Source organism: Heteronotia binoei, chromosome 13, assembly GCF_032191835.1.
Source record: "Heteronotia binoei isolate CCM8104 ecotype False Entrance Well chromosome 13, APGP_CSIRO_Hbin_v1, whole genome shotgun sequence".
Classification (NCBI taxonomy): Eukaryota; Metazoa; Chordata; class Lepidosauria; order Squamata; family Gekkonidae; genus Heteronotia; species Heteronotia binoei.
Window position 1 is genome coordinate 34178900 of NC_083235.1, and position 23654 is coordinate 34202553.

General features: G+C 45.6%; 1 protein-coding gene across 2 annotated transcripts; it reads right to left on the bottom strand.

Annotated features, from left to right (window-relative positions):
- Positions 1 to 1040: 1040 nt before the first annotated feature.
- On the bottom strand, positions 1041 to 17806 carry LOC132581770 (putative keratin-87 protein). 2 transcript variants are annotated; one of them, XM_060253175.1, is made up of 7 exons: positions 17322 to 17806; positions 15129 to 15337; positions 12614 to 12678; positions 12408 to 12499; positions 7039 to 7203; positions 4103 to 4228; positions 1041 to 1265 (listed from the first exon to the last, which is right to left on the bottom strand). In XM_060253175.1, the coding sequence occupies exons 1-7, from the start codon at positions 17784 to 17786 to the stop codon at positions 1041 to 1043; spliced, it is 1347 nt and encodes a 448-aa protein (XP_060109158.1). In that variant the 5' UTR covers positions 17787 to 17806. The 2 variants fall into 2 exon arrangements, with proteins under 2 accessions (XP_060109158.1, XP_060109159.1); XM_060253176.1 differs by lacking the exon at positions 4103 to 4228 and having other exon boundaries at positions 17322 to 17804.
- Positions 17807 to 23654: the final 5848 nt, after the last annotated feature.

Below are 23654 nucleotides of genomic sequence, written 5' to 3' on the forward strand. Positions count from 1 at the left end.
TATGGGAAGGGCTGTCTAAATAAGTGCCTTATCCTGCCACTGAAATGCTAATAAGGCCTTTTCCAATCTTTTCAGGAAAGCTGTTCCACTATCTCATAGGAGCCATGGCTGAGACGCTTTAGTGTCAGTAAATACTGATCTAATCTGCCTGCAGAACAGCATTGCTAAGTAAACCTCAGTAAAGCTGCCACCCCAGGGCATGCTGAGAGAAGGGACTGCAAAGATATGTAGGCCCTGGACCATGTCATAACCAACACCTGGAACTGGCCCCGAATACAAGCAGCATTTAATGCAGTGACTTAACACAGGCATAATATGCGAATTACAGCAGTCCCCTGTTAATTTTGAGCAGCGTTGCCAGATGTGAATCCAACGTTGTCCTTATAAGGCCGAAAGCACCAACCTTGCTGCTTTGTTAATCTTTTTCCCATGGAAGTATGTAAAACATTATGTTTATGCTTTAGAAATAGATTGCAAACTCTTCTATTGCCCAGGTTCCTGTGCTTTTACAATAGCAGACTGCGGTCAAAACCGGGTGCACAGAATAGGGCTCCCGCCCTGTGCCTAAGACAAATGCCTAAATTTGCCTCTTCCCCTGCCACCACCGCCAGCCCCTCTCTTCCACCGTGCCATGCTCCACCCCCCCCCCCACGCGATCAGAGGAGCATGCCACAACAAGGATCGGCCCTACCAGTTTAGAGGCGGCTGGCATCTAAGTGTTCTTTGAAGAGAGAGCTGGAGGAGGCTTCACTCCCCCCTTACTTCCAGTTCCGAAGGGCAGAAAGCAGCTGTGGGGTGGTGGCGGGCAGGGAGCCTGCCTGGGGCGCTATGCGCCCTGGGGCTGGCACTGCTTGTGGCAGTATCTGAAGAAGGGAGTACTAACTCATGAAAGCTCATCCTCTGCCACAAATTCTGTTAGTCTTTAAGGTGCTACTGGACTCTTGCTCTTTTCTACTGCTCCAGACAGACTGACACAGCTACCCATCATGATCATCGTCTTTTTTCTGTAACTCAAGAAAAGCCAATACTGGCCACTGCACTCACCGACATTCCTCTCCTTCCAGCAGCTTCCTGTAGGTGGCGATCTCAATATCCAGGGCCAGCTTGACATTCATCAGCGCCTGGTACTCCCGCAGTTGGCAGGCCATGTCCTGCTTGGCCTTGTGCAGGGCTTCCTCCAGCTCAGCCAGCTTGCCTTTGGCATCTTTCACAGCTTTTCCCCCACGCTCCGCAGCTGTAGCCACTTCTGCTTCCAGTTTGCAGCGCTATAATGACAGGGCAGTGTGTCTTAATGGCACACCAATAGTTTAAACTCTGAATGGTCTATCCAGTTGTGCATTGCCTTTGATCTGCTTATTGCAAACTCTGCGGGTTGGGAGTTAGTGATTAAGTGAAAGAGTTTAAGTTGATACTTTTTTTTCTCACAATCTCTCACATTTCATCAAAAGACTATGCTGAAGAAGTGTAGTCCTTGCATTAAAGATATATTGATTTTTTTCCCCAGGTACTGCAGGAGGCGATATATTTGTGCGGCAAACCAAGCTTTTAATATGAAAATTAATACATCTGAAGATATATGACTCTTCAGAGGTAGAAAAATCATCATTTAATTCTGACCATGTTTGAATGTATCTGTAAGCTCGGTTTTATTTTGATTTTATCTCCAATGTTTAAATTTTTATATTCTGTGTATTTTTATCTGAATCTATTATGCCATTAAAGGTTTGGTATGGTAATATGAAAATTATTCCTATTTTGCTTTCAGGGCAAGGCATTTGGATTCAATTCGTAAATGAATCTTTCAATCTTCCTTTAATTCATTTTCATCATAAATTAACTAATGTTTAGGGATGGGCACAAATCGAAGCACAAATCGTGATTTGTGACTAAAATAGCTGATTTGCGGTTCATTCCAAATTGGTTCAGGTACTCTATGCACAACTTGCAAAATGAAGCAGCTTAGTTTTTGGGTGGTTCATCTGTGTCTTTATCGGCGGGGGATGCTCCTTACATGCCATGACATGCCCGGCCTGATGGTATCACCCAGAAGTGATGCTATCGTGCCAGGTGTGTTGCCTGGCAAATGTGCCTGATGTGATAGTGTCACTTCCAGGTGACGTCATCACACTGGGCACATTCACAGCATGCCAGTGCTTTCTAGCCTTCACAAACCAAATGAACCAATGACTCACAACTTGTTCAGAAAATAAAAAAACACAAAATGAAATGAACCATGATTTTTGCATTCCGTGTCCATCTCTATTAATGTTCCTAAAAGCATAGCTGGAGTGTCACTACATAATGAATTGGGTCAATTATCCTTGGAGGTTAGAGCTTGGCAATTGCCTTTCAGTTGCTGTTTTAAAGCATTTTTTGGTTATTCCAGATACGTAGCTCCGATAAAAGCAGATTCTTTCACATGTAAGATTTTTGACTCAAAACTTCTTCATTGGTTTGTTCTGATTCAGAAATTGGGTCCTACAACTGTAAAATCCTTTATTAGGAATGTATCCAAAAGATGGATTATTAGAGTACATATTTTTGTGCCTGCAGAATTTGTTCTTCCTTATTTTTTTTTAATTCTTCCACCTAGATCACTGCCTTCTTAAGCTTTCCATTTGTCTGTCTCAAATTATTTTAGAGCTTTTTTATTGACTTGGTTAAATGCTAAACCCACCCCTGTTATTAGTGGTAGGTTAATGAGGCCCCATTTTTCAGAGCATTTGTGTGACTGTTTTTTAGGGAAGATGGCTACCTTGGTGCATATTTTATTGGAAAGCTTCCTGTAGGCAACTCCTAGGAATTGATTTTTGAAGTACTATTTTTACACTATAAGACAATCTCAATCCTTTTTCTGATAGAGTTCCTAATTTTGCCTTCACTGTCACTATTTTTTAATTGTTTAGGCATAAAAACTCAAAGATGATATTTTCCAGAGGAGGATACAAGATATTTGATCAAAAGAGCTTTTTATCAGATGAAAGGAAAGGAAATGATGTTAGGCAGGGGTGGAACTCTAGCAGGAACTTATTTGCATACTGCACACACCCCTGATGTAGCCAATCCTCCAAGAACTTACAAGGCTCTTTTTTGTTACAAAGCTCTTTTTTGTAAGCTCTTGGAGGATTGGCTACATCAAGGGGTGTGGCCTAATATGTAAATGAACTGCTAGAATTCCACCCCTGGTGTAAGGGATTTCGTCCCTTAGTTCATATCAGTTCAGAATTCCTGGAGATTCTGTGTGCTCACATATGAATTCATTCATTATTCATTCAGACATACATTCTTTCCCAGTCTGTGATAAATACATTATGCAGTCCTGCAAACAAACAGCTTGAGAAAAGATCACAAAAAAGTAATAATGTACAGATGGCTCTGTTACAACTGTCTGTACCCTTGATGATGCACAAACCAGGCAGTTAGATATACATTTGATAACATGATGAGATCTATGCTTCCATAACAAATACACATATTGAAATGCTTATTCAATACAGACAGAATACCCCAATGGAAAAATGTGAGAAAAGAATGAATACATAGTTCCATTTTATTCCATTTCACAACATGGATAATTCCAAATCTGAATGGCATTTTCCTTTTATGGGGCAACCTGAAAGCATCACAAAGAGGAGACACCACCAAAAGTGCCTTTCCTTTGGTGAGCCTCTGTCTGAGCGATAACATTTGTGACTGAAATGAAACTCATTGTTTTACGTTAGGAGCTTTTATGTGAGGGGTCTGACAATGATGAGGTAGAGCATCTGCTTTGCTTATAGAAAGTTCCACGTTCAGTCCCTAGTGTCTCCGGTTAACAGGATCAGATAATAGGTGATCTGAAACCCTGGAGAGCCTCTGCCAGTCACAGTAGACAGCAGACCATAATGACCTTGATAGACCAATGGCCTGACTCAGTACAAGGCAACTTCATGGGCACATATGTCATCCTCACAACAGCCCTGTGTGGTAGATTAAATTGAAAGTGTCTGGTTGGTTAAAGGTCATCCAGCATGCTTCATGGAAGAGTGGAGAGGTGTACTCAGATCACCGTGCCTGACACTCATCTCTAACCATGGTCTGTATCAGTGCTATCTCTTCTCACCTGTGCTTTGACATTTGAAAGTTCTGCTTCCAGCCGATGGACCACCCTAGTCATCTCAGCAAGCTCTTCCTTGGCATTGCGAAGGCTGTCACAGTTCTGGGCAGCGGTTGTTTTCAACTCCTGATACTAAAAGCAAGGGAGGAGGCAGTGTTGTTGGAATACTGAATGCAACATCATACATTCAACAGTTCCTCTGACACATACCCCAAAGTACCCATTATACAGCTACAGCCACCCAGCATTTCTCTGATGGGAAGGACTGTGAACAAAGGAGATACCATAATGGTAATTCCAAACACAGAAACAGGAGGGAGGGAGTGGGAGAGAGAGGGGGGGGGGGAGAGGGAGGGAGAGAGAGAGAGAGAGAGACTACAGCCCAAAGATGATCTTGCAAAAGATGTTTCAGGGACCAGACAGGTATATGGCATCTATTCAGTGACATGAGCTGGTTCCACACTGCCGGCTCATGACGGTAGCATGCCAACCCAGAAGTGAGCCAGCAAAAACTGGAGCACCTACAGAAGAGGAACGGGTCATGGGCACCCTGGGGAAGCATTCAGAGTGCTCATGTGCTCCATCTGCTGCTCTCTGGGTGCTTTATGGGCGCTTCCCAGCAATCCAGATGACCAGGAAGGTGCCTCAAAGGCACCACAGCAATTAGGTACCACTTCTGATGTGCTACCTTTTTGAGCTGGCTTCAGGTCAGGTGGGGATGTGTTGCTGGAGGGAGCGGGACAGTAGGTAGATGTCCACATTTGGATGCACTTTTTTGTCTGCTCGCCTGTTGTCCCTGGCGCTGCTTAAACCGCCCATCTGGCACCGGCAATAGAGTAGCTGGTGAATCACTGGAAACTCTATGGGTTTTACCTAGGCTAGGCAATCCCCAGGTCCCAGCGGGGGATTCCCCACTTTTGAAGGCTGCTTCCTGCCCCCAGTCAGCTGGCCGGCGGGGGAGAAGCCCCGCCCCCACAGTCAGCACCTGCCTTTCCACTTTAGAACTAGAGCGAGGGTGGCCAAACTGCAGCTTTTTAAGGTCTCCTCTGTGGCTCCCAAAGCTGTCTCCCTCCACCATGCAATCCAAGCAAAGAGGAGGGTGGGTAGGCAGGCTAGAGCAGCCAGGAGCCTCTCTTCACGGACAGCTAAGCCCCGCCCCCAGCTCCCAGCAGCCCCCAATCCTGCCAGGACAAGCCCTGGGTGTAGCTGCTATCTCTTCTTGCTGCTGCCGTGAGTTGGAAATGACTGCCAGAGAGAGGAAGTGAAGTCTGTTTCCAACCCAGCCATGCAGGCTCCTTAAAATCTGCAACAGGAAAGGGGCAGGGGAAGCAGGCATGGAGCAATGTTGCTCTTCTAGGTGATGATGTGAAGCTGCACTGATCCAAAGAGCTGGAGAGAACAGTCCCTCGTAGGTTTTCCAATGTGCCTCTGCTCACTAAGAAGTCTCTTTCCCTCTGAGTCAGGCAGGCTCCTTAAAAATCTCTGGGAGAGGAAAGCGGGAGTGGGGGGGTGGGGAAGCAGGCACGGAGCAATGTTGCTTTTCTGGTGTGAAGCTGCAGTGATCCAGAGAAAGAGAAAACAGCCCCTCTGTAGTTTTTCCAACATGCTTACTAAGAAGTCTCTTTCTCACCCAGCCCAGGCAACCCCCTTAAAATCTCTGCAAAAAGAAAGGGGTGGGGGAGGGAAACAGGCATGGAGCAAGTCTCTCCATGGTTTCTCCAAAGTGTCTCTGTTTACTGTGTAAATAGGGTGGGGTTTTTTTTGAGGGGGGCAGAATACTGTATGAAGACGAAAATAAAAGCCTTTTTTTGCTTTAAATATAACTTGGGTGGGTAGTGCCTCTTTGTCCTTGCTTAAGGTGCTTGCAAAACTATGTTGCAGATTCATTGTTTATTTTGGCTGCAGTGTGTCTGTCCCATAATAAAGCCATGCTTGGAAATGCTACCAGAGCCTGAGAAGGGGCTTGTGGTTGTGGGATACAACAAATGATACTTTCAGCTAGTGGGGAAAGCAAAAAAGAGAAGGAAGTGAAGACTGCATTCAAGGAATGGAGAAACTCTTGTTTATTTATTTTGAAAATATGTATTTATTTTGGAAATGGGAAAGTCCTGACTCTGCCCTAAAGTCTCCTGGCTCCACCCCAAAAGTCTCTTGGCTCCACCCCCAAAGTTCCCAGATATTTTCTGAGTTAGACTTGGCAACTCTAGTTTTACCATAACGTTTTTGTTAGTTCCTACAGCTACCTCCATAAGTTCTGAGTTTTCTTCTTAAATAATATAGTTGCGCACAAGACACAGAGCCTTCCCTCCCTGGCGCTTCCCTCTGGTTGCCAGGCATGAACTTGCTACTCTAGTTTCTCACCTTGTCATTTTTATTCACTTAAAAATTTACGATGCTCCCTCTCCAGAGACAGGGTTGAAGCATCTCAGAAGTAAAAAACCCCCCATAAAATCATACATCAACAACAATAAAATACTAATATTTAGAACAAGCTAGGGGCATAAAAACAGCATGAAACAAACACTGAACAGCCTTTAAAATCCATAAAACAGTTATCAGGCTAGAAGAAAACTGTAATGCGGCTAAAAAGGTAACAATACTGGGGCCAGGCACCTAAAAGAGAGTAAGGTATAAACCAGGCAATCCTCAAAGGGAAGGGAATCCAAAGGCCAGGTGGCACCAATGAAAAGTGCTCTATTTGCTACCTACTTCAACTCTTCAGGGCGTGGCACAGAGACCAGAGCTTGAAAGCAAGCAAGCCAGACAGTACATGGTAGCTGCTAGTTTCTCCTAACTCCCAGTGCTCCTCAATTCCTCCTGACCCTTTCAGCCACCTCCACCTCTTCCACAACACAGAAACGCAAAACACACTCTCCACATAAAGTAAATAGTACCAAGAAGGACAAATCTCCCCCCTTCACCTATGGCATGCTGGGCCTTACCTGGCATTGGCACCAAGCTTCAGCCTCAGCACGGCTCCTGGAGGCTATAGCTTCATACCGACGCCTGAATTCTTCAATGACACAGTCCATATTTAGACCTCGGCTGTTGTCCATCTGCACTGTGACACAGGTGTCTGAAATGCAAGACTGCAGCTCCTGGATTTCCTGAAAGAGGCACAGAATGCAGGTGCTACACGTGTGCAAAACAGATGGTTTTTGGCTTTGCTTCACTAAGCATATGATTTAATCCTATGCAAAATCACTCCAGTCTAAGACCACTGAAGTCAAAGGACTTTAAATAGGGATTGCCCAATATGCCTAAAAAGATTCTGATGCTAGGAAAGACAGAAGGCAAAAGAAGAAGGGGACGGCAAAAGATGAGATGGCTGGACTGTATTAATGATGTAACAAACACGAGTTTGAGCAGACTTCGGAGGATGGTGGAAGACAGGAGGGCCTGGCGTGACTTTGTTCATGGGGTCACAAAGTAGGCTTCCCAACCCTCCCGCCCTGGCGGGGGATCCCAGGATTCCCAGCCGCTTCCCCCGCTCCCCAAAAAAATGGAAGCGGGGGAGGGGGAGGTATGGGAGGCCGTACCATTTCGTGAGGATGAGTAGGCTATTGGAATCTTTCAGAAAAAAAAGGCACTCTTTGCCTTCCTTCCTGACGTCGCGCGACTTCCTCCCAGAGCTCCGTCCGCCCTGGGCTTCTGGGAAATCACTTCCCCTTCCTCTCGAGTGGTAGCGTCTCCTCCTTGACCGGTGTGTGGCGCGTGCATGAAGGGGATTATGGCTGGGCTGCTTAGGGCGGTTGGGATGTGGCGTTGGCGCCGTCGCGCCCTCCTCGACGCCGCTCCACTCTGCTCGGGCCGCAATCTCCCGCGGCAGCAGCAGGTGAGTGTCCCTGGCTGGCCTGGCGGTAGTCACACCGGTGGTGGGTGAAAGGGCAGGAGAGGCCTGGCTGGTCCCCTCAAGAACGAAGGTCACGTTTTTCTTTTTTCACAGCGAGTAATGTAGGCGGCATGTTTTATTGTTGTTTATATTGTAAGCAGTTGGGGCGGCTCGCCACGCTCCTCCCCCCTAGCTCCACCCCCAAAGTCTCCTGGCTCCATCCCCAAAGTCCCCATGTGCGGTCCCTTTAAATGTGACGGCCAGAACTCCCTTTGGAGTTCAATTATGCTTGTCACAGCCTTGATCTTGGCTCCACCCCTAATGTCTCCTGGCTCCACCCCCAAAGTCTCCTGGCTCCACCCCCAAAGTCCCCAGATATTTCTTGAATTGGACTTGGCAACCCTATCACAAAAGGTCGGACTCGACTGTGTGACTGAACAACAATATGCCTAAGTACATTAGTCAACATAATGTTAAACTATTTCACCTTCTGGATTTTACAGCTTGTGCCATGACTGCCTTTCTGGCCGAGGACCTGCCTACCTGAGGGACCGTCTCTCCCCATATGAGCCCCAGAGAGCGCTGAGGTCAGCAGGGAGGAACCAGCTGAATATCCCTGGGCCAAGGGAGGCCAGGTTGAAGACCACCTGGGATCGGGCCTTCTCAATTGCAGCTCCACTGTTATGGAATCAACTCCCGGAGGAGGTGCGGCCCTGTGATGCTTAGAACAATTCCGCAGGGCCTGTAAGACCTACCTCTTCAAAATAGCCTTAACCTAATGCTGAGCTGAGAAAGTGTCACTGGATATGTTTTTAGCCACAGAATGTATCAAGATTTAAGTTATAGCACCATAATTAATTTTAATACAATTTGTAAATGGATTTATGTCGATTTTATAACTATAAGTGTAAGTACTATGTATAATTTTATAATTTTATTGTATTGTATTCATATGTTGTGAGCTGCCCTGAGCCTGCCCTTGCGGGGAGGGCGGGATACAAATAAAAAGTATTATTATTATTATTATTTCTGGAAGGCTTTTATGTTAGATACTAGCTTTGTGATCTCCTAAGGCAGGGGTGGCCAACGGAAGCTCTCCAGATGTTTTTTGCCTACAACTCCCATCAGCCCCAGCCAGCATTGCCAATGGCTGGGGCTGATGGGAGTTATAGGCAGAAAACATCTGGAGAGCTACCATTGGCCACCCCTGTCCTAGGGGGGGGCGATTAAAGATACTGCTGCAATTTTAGCCTAATCCTCCATGGCTGGAGATAAGGGTCTTTCCCTGGAAGAGGCAAGGTATCCCATTTCTGTTTGCTATTGTCATTCTGAGAGGGTATGGGAGAATTTTTTTTTTTTAAGTGCAGCATCACATGTGGCACTGTGTTACTTCTGGTAAAAAAAAAACCCTGGAAGTGTCATGCGGTAGCTCTAGGAATCACTAAAAAACACCATAATCACTGTTTTTAATAGGAAATGACACGGCACCACACCCTACATATCCCAACCCACAGTTATCCCACTGGTTCCTAGGTACTACTTGGCAACTCTAAATGCATTCTAGAAACAAGGCAGCAGAGAGTCACCACAGGGCCCCAGGCAATCATTCTCTTTGAGGACCTCTTATATCATCTAGAACCAAAATAGACATCATATGAAAACAAACTTGCCCACATCCATGAGTCTTCTGGGTAGGATTGTCAACAGGACTACAGAAAAATGTCCTGTCCTTTTAACAGAGGATTACTAGGTGGAAATAGGAAGTTAAAGCTTTTCTTGGCATAAAGGTTAAAAACATATAAATAATATTTTTATTTTTTTTAATTTATTTTTTCATTCGATTTATATCCTGCCCTACCCCACCGAAGTGGGCTCAGGGCGGCTTACAACATAAAACTCTAACAATAAATCAGCTTAAAATACATTAATAGTTAATACAATAAAATACATAAAAACACATTTATCAATATACCATGCTACATCTTCCCTAAGTCAGTTCTTCAAGTATTCCAATGTTCAAATATGCTGATGTTCGTGAATTCAGATAATCAGGTATCGGTCAGTTATATGCCAGCCGGAAGAGGGTTGTTTTACAGGCCCTGCAGAACTGTCCAAGATTCCGCAGGGCCCTCACCTCCTCCGGAAGCTGGTTCCACCAACAGGGAGCTGCAATCGAAAAGGACCTGTCCCTAGTTGTTTTCAGACGGGCCTCCTTTGGCCCAGGGATTGTAAGGAGGTTCTGAGACCCCGATCTCAGCACTCTCTGGGGAACATGTGGGGAGAGACGGTCCCTAAGGTAGGCAGGTCCTAAACCATAAAGGGCTTTAAAGGTCATAACCAGCACCTTGTACCGAACTCGGTATGCTATTGGCAGCCAATGCAGTCCCCGAAGCCCCGGCTGAATGTGCTCCCTTCTAGGGAGCCTTAACAACAGCTGGGCGGCGGCGTTCTACACTAGCTGTAGCTTCCGAGTTCAGCACAGGGGCAGCCCCATGTAGAGGGCATTGCAGTAGTCCAGCCTCGAGGTGACCATTGCGTGGATCACTGTTGCCAGATCGTCGTTCTCCAGGAAAGGAGCCAACTGCCTTGCCCGCCTAAGGTGAAAAAATGCGGACTTGGCGGTGGCTGCTACCTGAGCCTCCATAGTTAAAGTAGGCTCCAGTAGCATCCCCAAGCTCCTGACCCTGTGTGCCGCTGTTAGAGGCACACCGTCAAGGGCTGGTAAGGGAATCTCCCTTCCCGGACCACGGCAACCCAAGCAAAGGACCTCTGTCTTCGCTGGGTTTAGTTTCAATCCGCTCAGCCTGAGCCATCCAGCCACGGCTTGCAACACCAGGTCCAGGTTTTCTGGGACACAGGCAGGCCGGCCGTCCATGAGTAGATAGAGCTGGGTGTCATCAGCATACTGGTGGCAACCCAGCCCATATCTCCGGGCAATCTGGGCAAGGGGGCGCATATAGATGTTAAACAACATCAGGGAGAGAACTGCCCCCTGAGGCACCCCACAATCAAGCGGGTGCCTCCGGGACAGTTTGTTTCCGATCGCCACTCTTTGTCCCCGACCCTCGAGGAAAGAGGTCAGCCATTGTAAAGCCAACCCCTGAATCCCCACATCGGCGAGATGGCAGGTCAGCAACCGATGGTCGACCGTATCGAACGCTGCCGATAGGTCTAACAACATCAGTACCACCGAGCCGCCTCAATCCAGATGCCGCTGAAGATCATCCACCAGGGCAACCAGCACTGTCTCCGTCCCATGACCCGGGCGAAAGCCCGACTGGTGGGAGTCGAGGACGGAAGCATCCTCCAGGAAGCTCTGTAGTTGCAACGCCACTGCGCTCTCAATAAGTTTATCCAAAAAGGGTAAATTCGAAACCGGCCAATAGTGTGCCAATTCGGCCGGGTCTAATGTTGGTTTTTTCAAGAGGGGGCGGACCACTGCCTCTTTAAGAGGTGCTGGAAATTGCCCTTCCATCAGGGATCTATTTATGATATCCCGTACAGGATAGCTAAGCTCCCTCTGGCAGGATTTAATAAGCCAGGAGGGGCAAGGGTCCAAATTGCAAGTTGTAGGGCGTGCAGACAAGAGAATCCAGACAAGAATATGCCATTATACTCTGTTAAAAGGACACCACATTTTTTTTCTTCAAACAGGGAGCAATTCTACTGTAGGGCGACAAGGACCCCTGATATTTTTTCCCTTATTTAGGGTGCCAGATATCCCCTAGAATTACAACTCATCTTCAGAGTATAGAGATCAGCTCCCCTGGAGAAAACCATGGATACTTCGGAGGGTGGATTCTATGGCATTCTATCCTACTGAGGTCCCTGTCCTCTCCAGGCTTCACCCCCAGATAACTGGGAGTTTCCTGACATGGCTCTGGCAACCTACCTACTATCCCCTGTGGGTGGCCAGCGAGGGGGGGGGTGGCAAACCTAGCCTCTATAGTCCAATCCTCAGCAGTTGTGCCTAGAAGACCACCTTCTGCCCATGCTCATATCTAATCAGTCTACAAAATTCCACCCCCAATCTATGTATGTCCCAGAAACTCAGGATGTTATACATGTAAACCTCTAAGATGATCGACAGTCTAATTCATAAATATGGGCATATTGTAGTTGTCACCAAAACGTACGTTTCCACTATTTGAGGGCTCAATGTAAGTGTGGAAATGTTTAAATTTGCTGGACCATGGTCTTAAATATCAACCTGGCAGATGGTAGTATGACCTCATGACCAAGCCAACTGAAACATTCCCTCAGCACAGGGAGGTCTCTCCATACAGAAACCCAATTATCACTCTCTGCCTGAAGGGATTTAAAGGTATAGGCCAGACAGCTGTGTTGGAATAAAGTATGGTTGGTATTTCTGTCCTCCCTTATGCTATTGATCTCCCCTCCCCAGCAATTTCCTTCTTCACAAATCTCTGAATTTAGTTTTTTGAGTCATGGGTTGTGTGGAATGTAAGATCTCCTTACCTTTTGAAAAGCAGCTCTGTAAAAGCAGATGTTTCTCATCAAGGTCTGTACTTTGGCTTCTTTATCTGATTTGTCCATGAAAACACAATCAACTTCCTATAGAAATTTGATATTTAAATGGGGAAAAGGGGGGTCTGATTATGATTGTCAGTCAAGGTTCAGAGGATGGGAAGAAATCTAGCAACCAAGTGGAGAAAAGTAATCACTTGCCTTTTTAATTGTGACGTATTCATTTTCTGCACTTGATCTTTGGTGACACTCCTCTTCAAACCTGATGGGGCAAACCAGGATTTTTTTTCCCTTTCACATTTGAATTAATTCACATTCCTTCAGTGCTTACAAAAACAGCCTCCCACCTCTTCTACTTTTCCACAGCTTCACTCTAGATCAGGGGTGGCCAAACTTGCTTAATATAAAAGCCAGAAAGAATAAACATCAGATATCTGAGAGCTACAATACAGGAACAAATACCACACACACATTTTTAATTAAAATTCTTAATACTGGACTTGGTGGCACAGCTGGCAACATCCCTCCCCTACATTCTTGCTTTTCTCCCTTGGCTTTTGCACACTCTTTCCCTGCTCTAGGTGTTGGGGTGACTTCTGTGGTGGAGAATACCTTGCAAATCTGCCTGTATTTTCCCTCCTTTTCTGCTTCACACATGGTGGAAATAATTACCTACTTATGGGTCAGCACTCAGAGGCTGACTGAGAGCTTGATGCTATGCATTTTACTCAAGAGTAAACCACAGCCTCCAGGAGCTGCACAATATGTGTGAAAGAGCTGCATGTGGGTCCCAACCTGCGGTTTGGCGACCCCTGCTCTAGATTATTCTGCACCGTTTTATTTCATGATGATCTCAAAGTCAAGTCATTATTTAGCTCTGAGGAGGGACAGTAGACTTCTACCCAGAAGTCTGACCTACACCAAATTTCTCAAAACTTCATGAGATGAGGCAGTTGTGGCATTTCCTGCTCCTTACAGATCTACCCCTATACTGCTCCTTGTAATGATCTGGCTTCCAGGTATGCCCTGCAACAGACAAGGCAAGGGAGCATTTGACAAAAATAGAGGAGAAATTGTCAGAAAAAGCCAAATTTGCTTTATTTGCCAATCCATTTTGGTATTTATAGGACCCAAGCTGCAGTTTGGCAATCTTGTTTTATTCTGTTCTTACCTTTGAGGTGGAGAATTCAGAATAGGCTAGTGTAGATCAAGACTTAGAGCGTTTTCGCACTGACCTTTTACTGGCGCGACCACCCTCTTCACACCGGAGGATCTGCGCGGATTTCGCACAAGAAGCGCCGGCGCACCCAAAAGAGCCGGCGACTTCCGTCGCAAAAGCCGCTCAAACGTTTTCCTGCTTCTTGGCGGTTTCCGTTTGAGCGGGTTTCGCGACGGAAGTTGCCGGCTCTTTTGGGTGCGCCGGCGCTTCTTTTGCGAAATCCGCGCAGATCCTCCGGTGTGAAGAGGGTGGTCGCGCCAGTAAAAGGTCAGTGCGAAAACGCTCTTAGAGTCATAAAGATCTGAATCTTTTGATATCAGTGATGAAAAAGCATTAGTATACTGTCAACCAGCGTTCCTCTAAACTGAGCTAGTGTGAGCTAGCTCACAGTTTTTTAGTCTCCAGTTTACACATTTTTATTTTAGCTCAGGAAAAATGGCCCCAGAGCAAACTGATTTATGCAGTAGCTCACAACTTTAATGCCAGTATTTTTGCTCACAAGAGTCCACCGCTTAGAGGAAGTATTGCTGGCAACATTTTTCAGATGTTTAAAAGCCATAAACTTCGTATCTTTAATATCTGTTAGGCTGAAGCAGTTTTCACCACGGGGATGTTCATTTTGTAGCACTGCATGGATTCATAGTAGATTTCACAGACATGCCAACACATTTGCCCTCCTCTTCCTCCTTCAGCTTTCTAAAAAAATTAAAGCTTTGCAACAGTGCATTACAAGTATAAAGGCATTTGAAGACAAACAATAGACTCATGAAGTCAATCACATTTTAACCTAAAATAGGGACCTTCATACCTTAAACGTGATAAACAGATACTTATTTCTTCTACTAGTTTTAAAGAAATATATGTAAGATATTAAAATATTGACTCAAACTTGTGGCTGGTCCATGCTCAATAGTACTGCTAACTTTGGCACAGTACTACTGAGAGCCAGTGGTTCTTTTGTAGAAAAATAGGTGGTGGAGCTCATCCAGGGATTGTTATGCAGCTGCACTTACTATTCAATGGACAAGGTGGGGAGGGGGAACCGTCAGAGAGGTTCAAGGCCTGCTGAGAGCTATGATAGACAATATCATGGTCCTTTGTCTTGGGGCACTACTGACTTGCAATATACTTCACACATGATCCCATCCTATAAATCTAATCTCATGTCACAAGTCATGGAAGAAAAAACTGATTTATTTTATAACCTTGGACTTGAAACTCCCCCTCCCATTCCAGATCCCTGAAAAGTATACTTATCCCACCAATACATTCTTGGGCCCTGGAGGAAATAAGATTGTGAACTGCTGGAGACTTGATCATTTTTCTGGGTTCAATCCCCAGCAGGCAGCAAAAACAAGAAGTTCATTAATTCCCTGTTGGGCTACCATGCATGGCTGAGGAATGCACTAGTGGATCATCAAGTTGTACAGACCTGGTTTGAACTGACACATGTCAATATGGCCTCCTGGTAGCAGGTGAAAGTTTACACTCACTTTTTCTTATTACATTCCAGAGTCTCTCTCCAGTTTTTCATTTCTGCCTGCAGCTGTGCTCTCTCATGCTCCAGGCACTCCAGCTCTTTCTTCAGGTCACAGGTATATTCATTTAACATGGGTTCCATGTTGCTTTTGTGAGACTTCCTTTCTTGCAAGAAGTCCCACTTGGTCTTTAGCATCAGGTTCTGCTGCTCCAAAACTCGGACCTGTCACCAAGAGAAATATCACCCATATGGAACTCCCCCTCTCCTTCCAGGTATACTTATCCCCCCAATACATTCATGGGCCCTGGAGGAAGTAATAATAATAATAATAATAATATCCCGCCCTCCCCGCCGAGGCAGGCTCGGCGGCTCACAACATAAAATACATTATACATCAGTTATACTTATAAAATCATGGTTAAAACAATTACAGATTATTAAAATTAACATTAACAATATGGTGCTATAAACATTAGGTTTTCAGTAGAATTCAGTAACTAAAAGCATTTTCAGCGGCACTTCCTAGCTTGTCATTAGTTGAAGGCTATCTTGAAAAGGTGGGTCTTACAGGCCCTACGGAATTGATCTAAGCATCGTAGGGCCCGCACCTCCTCTGGGAGTTGATTCCACAGCAGTGGAGCTGCGACAGAGAAGGCCCGATCCCGGGTGGCCTTCAATCTGGCCTCCCTTGGCCCAGGGACATTCAGCTGGTTTTTTCCAGCTGACCTCAGCGCTCTCTGGGGCTCATATGGGGAGAGACGGTCCCTCAGATAGGCAGGTCCTCGGCCATATAGGGCTTTAAAGGTGATAACCAGCACTTTGTAGTGAACTCGGTATACCACTGGCAGCCAGTGCAGTCTGCGTAGCCCCGGCTGTATGTGCTCCCACCTTGGGAGCCCCAGCAACAGCCTAGCCACCGCGTTCTGCACCAGCTGCAGCCGCCGAGTTCGGCACAAGGGCAGCCCCATGTAGAGGGCGTTGCAGTAGTCCAGTCTCGAGGTGACCGTAGCATGGATCACCATTGCCAAGTAGTCAAGCTTGTGGGCTGCTGAGGACTTGATAACCTTTCTGGGTTAAATCCCCAGTAGGAAGCAAAAACAAAAAGCTGCCATTTTCTCCGGTTGAACTGATCTCTGTAATCTATAGATCACTGGTAATTCCAGGAGAACTTCAGGCCCTACCAGGAGGTTAGCAAATCAACTTTGCATGCACATATCCCATTTGGGGAAAATAATACTGAATATGAATAATATTATTTACAGGGCTGTTGGACAGATTACTGAGATGATAAGGGAGACAATAAGCTTTTTTGCAGAGCACCCAGATTCACAGATGGAGTCCATCCAGTCCAGCTTCCTGTTTCCCACAGAGGCTGCCAGATACTTCTGGAAAATGCACAAGCCAGGGCTTGAAAGCAACAGTTCTCACTGTTGCTTATTCATAATCCCTGGTAATCAGAATTATACTGTCTGAACATGGATGTTCCTTTAGCTATCATAATTCTCCTTGGATCTGTCTAATCCTTTAAAAATGCTATTTACACTAATGGCTGTCACTACATCATACAAATGCCATAAATAATAATCCACAGTGGAGGTGGCAGGGAAAGACTGAGCTGTGTCTGCAGGCAGCAAGCAGCTGTAGCTCAGTGGTAGAAAATCTGCTTTGCATGCAGAAGGTCCCAGGTTCAATCCATGGCATCTGTTGTTAAAAGAATCAGAATAGGAGGTCATGTGAAAGACCTCTACCAAAGACCTTGGAGAACCTCTACTGGTCAAAATAGACAATGCTGACTTGATAGACCAATGATTAGACTCAGTATGAAGCAGCTTTGTTCAACTATCTTCCCTAAGTTGCTCCCCAAGCCAGCCTCTTTAAATGATCCATGTGATTCTTATAATTTGCAGCTATAGGATGCAAAGGTAGAATGTACTTGAGTCTTCTTTGCAATACACCTCCCACCTTCTGACTCAAGGATCTGCATTCCTACTTATATCTGACAAAGGGAAGTTTTGACTCTTGAAAACTTATACCCTGGACATCTTGTTGGTCTCCAAGGTGATTCCGGAGTCCAGTCTGGATTGGACTCTATTCTGAAGTCCAGTCCAGCTGTTCCACTACAGACCAGCAAGGCTACCCTCTGAAGCTACTGAAATATGACTAAAGATGTTTAATTCTGACCCCACTTCACCCTCCAGCCACTCACCTTGTCAATAAAGCAGGCAAATTTGCTGTTGAGGCACTGGAGCTGGTTCTTCTCTTGACATTTGGCTGCTTGAGCCGAGGTATCGATCTCCAGGTTGAGAGGTCGCAGCAGGGTCTCATTGCAAGTTATGGGACTGATATAAGGAGAACCAGGGGCACAGACCCCCGAACGCCTAAAATTACCATAACCATATCTGCTGCCACAATAGCTGTATCTGGTGCTGCTGTCCTGATAGCTATATCCACCCCTCAGAGGCAGGCAGTTGTTGACAGCACTTCCGGTGCCATAAGAGTTGGCAACCCCCAGGCTCCTGCTACTGAAACAGTCAGCTCCTTCATAACCAGTTCCAACAATCTTTGTATGGCAGGAAGTGCTCACCCGGGATGTGTTCCCCATGGGGGGATGGACAGCTGAATAAGAGCTGAAACCCTTGGGGGTATGTACAGGGTTTGAGCAGCAAGACATTTTTTGTTGTAGGTGAGCAAAAGATGATGGGGGAAGTGAAAAGTATCAAGGTGTTGTGGTGAAGTGCAGGGAAACTTGTCCTTTATATTTCTTTGGAGCAGCTGGGCTTGGCCAACGTAAAAATGGGGGACGAAACAATTTCCTGCACTTTATGAGCTTGGTATGTTTAGAGAACCTGATCCTTGTGAGTTGTGTCTTCACAGCATGAAATGGCTGATCAGTTGGGCCTTTAAAAGGTGTCAGGGATTTCCCAAATCCACTGTTTACCGCACCTACAATGCCATATTAAAAGATGGTTTATTCCGCCCTCCTTTTTTTAAACATACAGATGGAATAAGATGTATAATTAACACATGGCTTTCTAGAAGTCAGAATTTGGCCCGCCTACTGCCTTTCCGAGTTACTGGCTGGATGTGTTGGCTTCCTATATCTAAATTTATAGACCTCCTACTCGAGGGAAAACTGTTGTCTCCTAAAATGCTTGGAGGCTTAATTATCAGATTAGATGCCTCCAAACGAAAGGTCCCTTTGATGTAGCCAAGTATTTTCTGTGTGATACAATGGGAACTTTTGCAAAATCCCTAAACTGCTGAGAAAGCAGCACTCCACAGCAGAAGAGGCTGTGGCACAATGGCAGAACATGTGCTTTGCAAGCAGAAGTTCTCAGGTTCAATCCCCAGCATCTCCAGCTAGAAGATGAGGTAGTAGATGATGTGAAAAACCTCTGTCTGAGATCCTTGAGAGCCGCTGCCAGACAGAGTAGATAATACTGCCCTTGATGAGCCAGTGGTCTGCGTAAGTATGAGGCAGGTTCATGCTTATTAGTTATAGAAATGTTATGTTTGCATTCATAGAGAAGGTAGATTCATGGGATCACTGGAGATTCAGTGTGTATCTCCAGACTATCATGGATCACATACTGACTGTGATGATGTCATGGTACTATATATCTTCTCGTATTTGACTAGAAGATGACAACTTCACTGATGACAAATAAAAAGGATGGAAAGGAAGTATTATTCATCCTAACATTCTTCCCAGGTATTCTTCTTCCAATCTTATCAGCATGTTGTCTTTCTCCTAAAAGGTCTGCAGAGGCAGCAATCTTCTTTTTCTAAGACCACCCTCATGAAACCAGAGGCAGCTGCTGCTTTTTGCAATTACTGGTTTAGGAAACTTTCCATCCTTTCAGCTCAACCCTACATTACATTAAACAATACTGCATTCACAAGCCCATCTTTCCTTTCCTCACTATCAATGCATTGGATCCTAAATACATCCCTTTAGTTCACCACCATTTTCCTGTAGTTGCAGAATAGAATTGCAAATGCACAGTTCTTTAAAAGACCGGACATATTGCACAAGCCGTAGGTGAGGAATCAGGTTGCTACACAGTCCTACCTGGGACCAGCATGGCTGATTGTCTATATGTTGCAAATTGCATTCAGCAATTAACATTTAGCAATTATGCTTGCACACAGTTTCGAGACATTAAAGCACTGATGTGAAATGACATTTCACTTGTAAAAGTGATGCAGCAGCCTGTAATTTCTTGCTGGGGCAATCCCAAAAGTGCCAAACTAGTCTCCTGTTAGGGGGATGCATTCACTGTATTTTAATTTTGCACATTGCTTTCAGGAGGGCTCTTATTGGAAGTATTGTGACTATACTGATCAGCTGGATGGTGAAGACTTAAGAGGAGAAAGAGAAAAACCCAGGCCATGTTGCTGGTGCTGCACAGGAAGTAGGTTTCCCAATCCCCAGGTCCCAGCTGGGGATCCCCCGGTTTTACAGGCCCCACTCCCAGTCAGCTGGCTGGTGGGGAAAGCCCCACCAGCACAGCCACCATGTACCTCTAGATCTCCCACAGGTTTAGAAACCTGCAAACAGGCCCCATTTTAAAATGTGTGCATGTGCACCTTTAAGTTTGAGCCAGAAGCAGGAAGTACTTCATGGGAAAGGGTCAGCAGCAGAGCTTCCTGAGAGCACAGTCCCTCAAGTTGTTTTGCTTTCATTTCAGAGCAAATAAGTGTTTGTGTGTGTGTGTGTGTGTGTGAGAGAGAGAGAGAGAGAGAGAGAGAGAGAGAGAGAGAGAGTGCAGCGCAGGCTCTGTACTTTTCAGAAGTCTTTGTAGAGGAACCAGAGCCAGTAAGAGTGTGTGTGTGCTTGTTATGCATTGTTTTCAGTCTTCGTATAGGAACCTGCTTATGGGATGGAGGAGAACTCCACCTCTCTCTCTTTTTATTTGCCAGTGTTAGCCTGAAGAACAGCAGTTCCTGTGAGTAAAGCCCCAGTGAGATCACAAAAATTTGAGCTTGCAAACTGTGCATTTGGGCTGCTTTTTGTGTGCTTACACTTTCATTTACTAGAATTGTGGCTATTGGTGGATGAGGAAATGATGACTATTCAGGAGAACTGCACTGCTGTATTTTTATGCATTTATTTTGGGAATGGGAAAGTCTGGCTCTGCTCAAAATCTCCTGGCTCCACCCCCAAAGCCCCCAGATATTTTCTGAATTAGACTTGGCAACCCTCACAGAAAGTGATGCTATCACACAAGTGACTTCTGTATGATGATCTAGTATTTTTTTTTGGGGGGGGGGGAGGGAAATCTACAGTGGAAGCTGTTTTTATTCATAGAGGTTTTGCCCAAATACCAGAGCAGCACAGCGATGTTGCAGCATGATGATGTCACTTCCTGTATGATGCCAGCAACATGGTCTGGGCCTTTCTCTTTCTCCTGGTAAGTTCCCCCCTTGTTCCCTGGTGGTTGGCAGGAGGGACCTGGCAACTGAAGGTCACATTGAGAGAATAAATAGCCTTTGGTCTGCCAGTGAGTTTTATAGCAGAGATTTGCTGTTTTCATGATTCTTGCCTTGTTTTAGAGACACATCAGTAAATATGCCTACCTATCTGCCCCCTTTGCTCTAGATCTGAGTATATACACTTTCAGTTCTTAGCCTACTTAAACGTTATGGTTTACGACAATGGTTCTTATTTTGCAGTTTACAGGCAGTCACTCACATTTGTAATTACTATCAATCAAAACCAACACATTTATTTCCATCCTTGGCATGATGCCTGTACCTCAGGCTTACGGCTTACCCATTTCTCTGGCAGCAGCTGTTTCAAGGTGGGAACCACCTGCCAACCATATAGGGTTGCCAAATTTCAGGTGGTGCCTGGAGATCTTCCACTATTACAATTGGTCTCCAGGTGACAAAGATGAGTTCACCTGCAGAAAGTAGTCGCTTTGGAAGGTGGACTCTATGGAATTATACCTCATCAAAGTCCTTTCCCTCCCCAAACCCCACCCTCCTCAGGCTCCACACTCCAAAATATCCAGGTGTTTCTCAAGCTGGGCCTGGCTGGCAACTCTAAACCACAAGCCCCAGGCCTTGCCCATTTCCCTGAAACATGGGGCAGGTGCCATATTCTGGAGCAATGCTTGGAAGAGCCACAGATGTCATGTCAAACAGCCACATGAGTCTTCTGAGCCACTGGATATCACTGCCTTAGAACCTCTGTGTATGTGTGTACTCATGCAATAATCCATGCCACTAGGAAAATTAGCAGCTGCAAAACCAGGAATATGAAGAGGTTCCTGGGATAGTGAAGCAAAGTAAATTCATGATTCAGCCAGGCTTTGGAATTTGAATAAAGGTCTCAAAATGTGGGAATTTCAAAGGAAGGAAGCTGGGAATCTAGGCTAGCTAATGAACCACACAGGTGCCAGGTGGCATGCATAGCTTCCATGTATAGTGTAGCCAGCCAGGCAGAGGTTTATGTATATGATCTGAATGACATCCAAGTATTAAAATAACCCTGGGTTTTTTTTGTGTTGCATTTTGTTCATTATGCCTCTGTACTAGGGGTTGTTTTGTAGAAAAATAGGTGGTGGAGCTCATCCAGGGATTGTTATGCAGCTGCACCTACTATTCAGTGGACAAAGTGGGAGGGAGGAGGTGGAACTCTCAGAAAGGTTCAGGAACTGTGCTCCTGTGAGCTCCCACTGAATCTGAGGCCTGCCTCTGTCCCTGGGGACTCCTTGTTTACCGTGGAAAAGATGAAATTATCTTCTACTACAATCTGCTTATGGGCAGAAACACTACTGCCAAACGTTATTGTAAATATACTGTAGCTGAAGAGGCATACATGAGACTGCAATATTTATGCCATTTTATTAAGTATTTTGTTCAGAGAAAATTTGTAGAACTTTGGGCCGTGAAGAAATATGCATGAACAGAGCTGGTGTACAGATAGATAAATTGTGCATTTATATAGACCTTGAAGCCACTGTTTTTAATCCTGTGTGCTCTCTAGTGCTTTAGAGTAAGAGGTTAAAACAGAAATCATAAGCACAATAATGATGCCCAAAGTGTGTGTCTATGTATGTATGTTATCTTAACTTCTTCTTTGTAACATCTGCAACATGAGTCAGGCTTAGGGTTGCTATGCTTGGTACACCAACCAGCAGGAGACGGGTGGTGGTGGTGGTGGAGATGGTGGATGTGGCGGGGGGGGGGGCATGGGGGAGATGGCAACCATGGGAGATAAAACCCCGCGTCCCCCATCACAAAATGGCTGTCAGAGAGGGCTAGGTTCAAATCAAAATATCAGACAGTTTTACAAAGTGTAGGGCTGTTCCAAGACAAGCATCCTCCTAGAGTGGAGGCAGAGTCTGAATGTGTGGCCCCAGTAGGGTTGCCAGCCCCTCACTGGAGACCAGTAGGAAAAAGCCCCAGCCACTGATCAGCTGGCTAACGGGGCTTACCAGGAACAGGAGGAAGGCCCAGGCTACATCACTGGCAACATGGCTACATCATTTCCGGCAAGCACTAGAAGTGACATCATAACATGACATTCAGATATTTGGGCAAAAACTCTATGGTAGATGCCATTTTTACCATAATTTTTGGTCACATACTAGAGTGTCAGCATGATATCATAACATGATGATGCCAATTCTGATACTTGCCAGCAACAATGTTGCCATGTCACCAGCAATGTAGTCAAGGCCTCCCTCCCACTCCTGGTAAGTTTCCCACCCCACCCTCTGTGGGATGCCAGGAGAGACTTGGCAACCCTAGCTCCCAGCAAACTCAAAGGTAATGTTTTCTGGCTTCTTCTGAAGTACCTTCTTCTCCAGTGAAGTGGAGAAAAGGCATAACTGGCTCCTGATTTTTTTTGGTTGCAGTCTCCCTGTCAGTTGATGATTGAGCCAAGGGATAGAAAAAGGGGTTAATAAATGTTTTAAATAAACAAATGAATACAAAGATAAACCTACTTCACACAGTTGTGAGAGCAAAAAGGAAGTGAAGAGAACACTGTGTACTTTCTCTGGCTTTTTGGTTGAAGGATGAGATGGAAGTGTGATAGACGTGGGTCATCTGAAGAAACAGTGACAAGGCAGCCTTGGTTCATGTGGTGGGTGCTTGTTACTGTCAAAGTGACATAGTTCTTACTCATCATTGTCTTGATTTTTGTTAAGCCAAGAGCAACCTGGAAGCAGACTTAGTTTTTCCTAATGTGATATTATCTACTTTCAAAGTAAATGAACCCATATTTTCAAAGTATTTGATGCTGCAAGGTTGCCTCCACACAGAACAGCAGTGGCATGCTTGAATGCAGGGCTTTTTTTTTTTTTAGCAGGAACACACAGGAATGCGGTTGTGGCTGGCTTAGCCAGGGCTCCGGCTCACAAAAAGGTTTCTGGCAGAGGGAAGGCACTAGGCAGTAATGTGCTCCCAGACGGCACGCTCTGTCCTTTCTGCTGCCTCCAATGGGCTTGAGAAGAGAGCAGGAGATGTAGAGCTGCCCAAGAGCACCCCCTCCCAGGAGAAGCTGGACCTGCCGCTACCCATTCCA

Excerpts from the sequence above, each read along its gene's own strand:
- LOC132581770 (XM_060253175.1), bottom strand. The coding sequence starts at position 17,786 with ATGTCTTGCTGCTCAAACCCTGTACATACCCCCAAGGGTTTCAGCTCT. Across the intron at positions 12,679-15,128 it reads CTGGAATGTAATAAGAAAAA|GTTTGAAGAGGAGTGTCACC; the intron begins GTGAGTGTAAAC and ends TTGCCCCATCAG. Across the intron at positions 1,266-4,102 it reads TTTCAAATGTCAAAGCACAG|CGCTGCAAACTGGAAGCAGA; the intron begins GTGAGAAGAGAT and ends CTGTCATTATAG.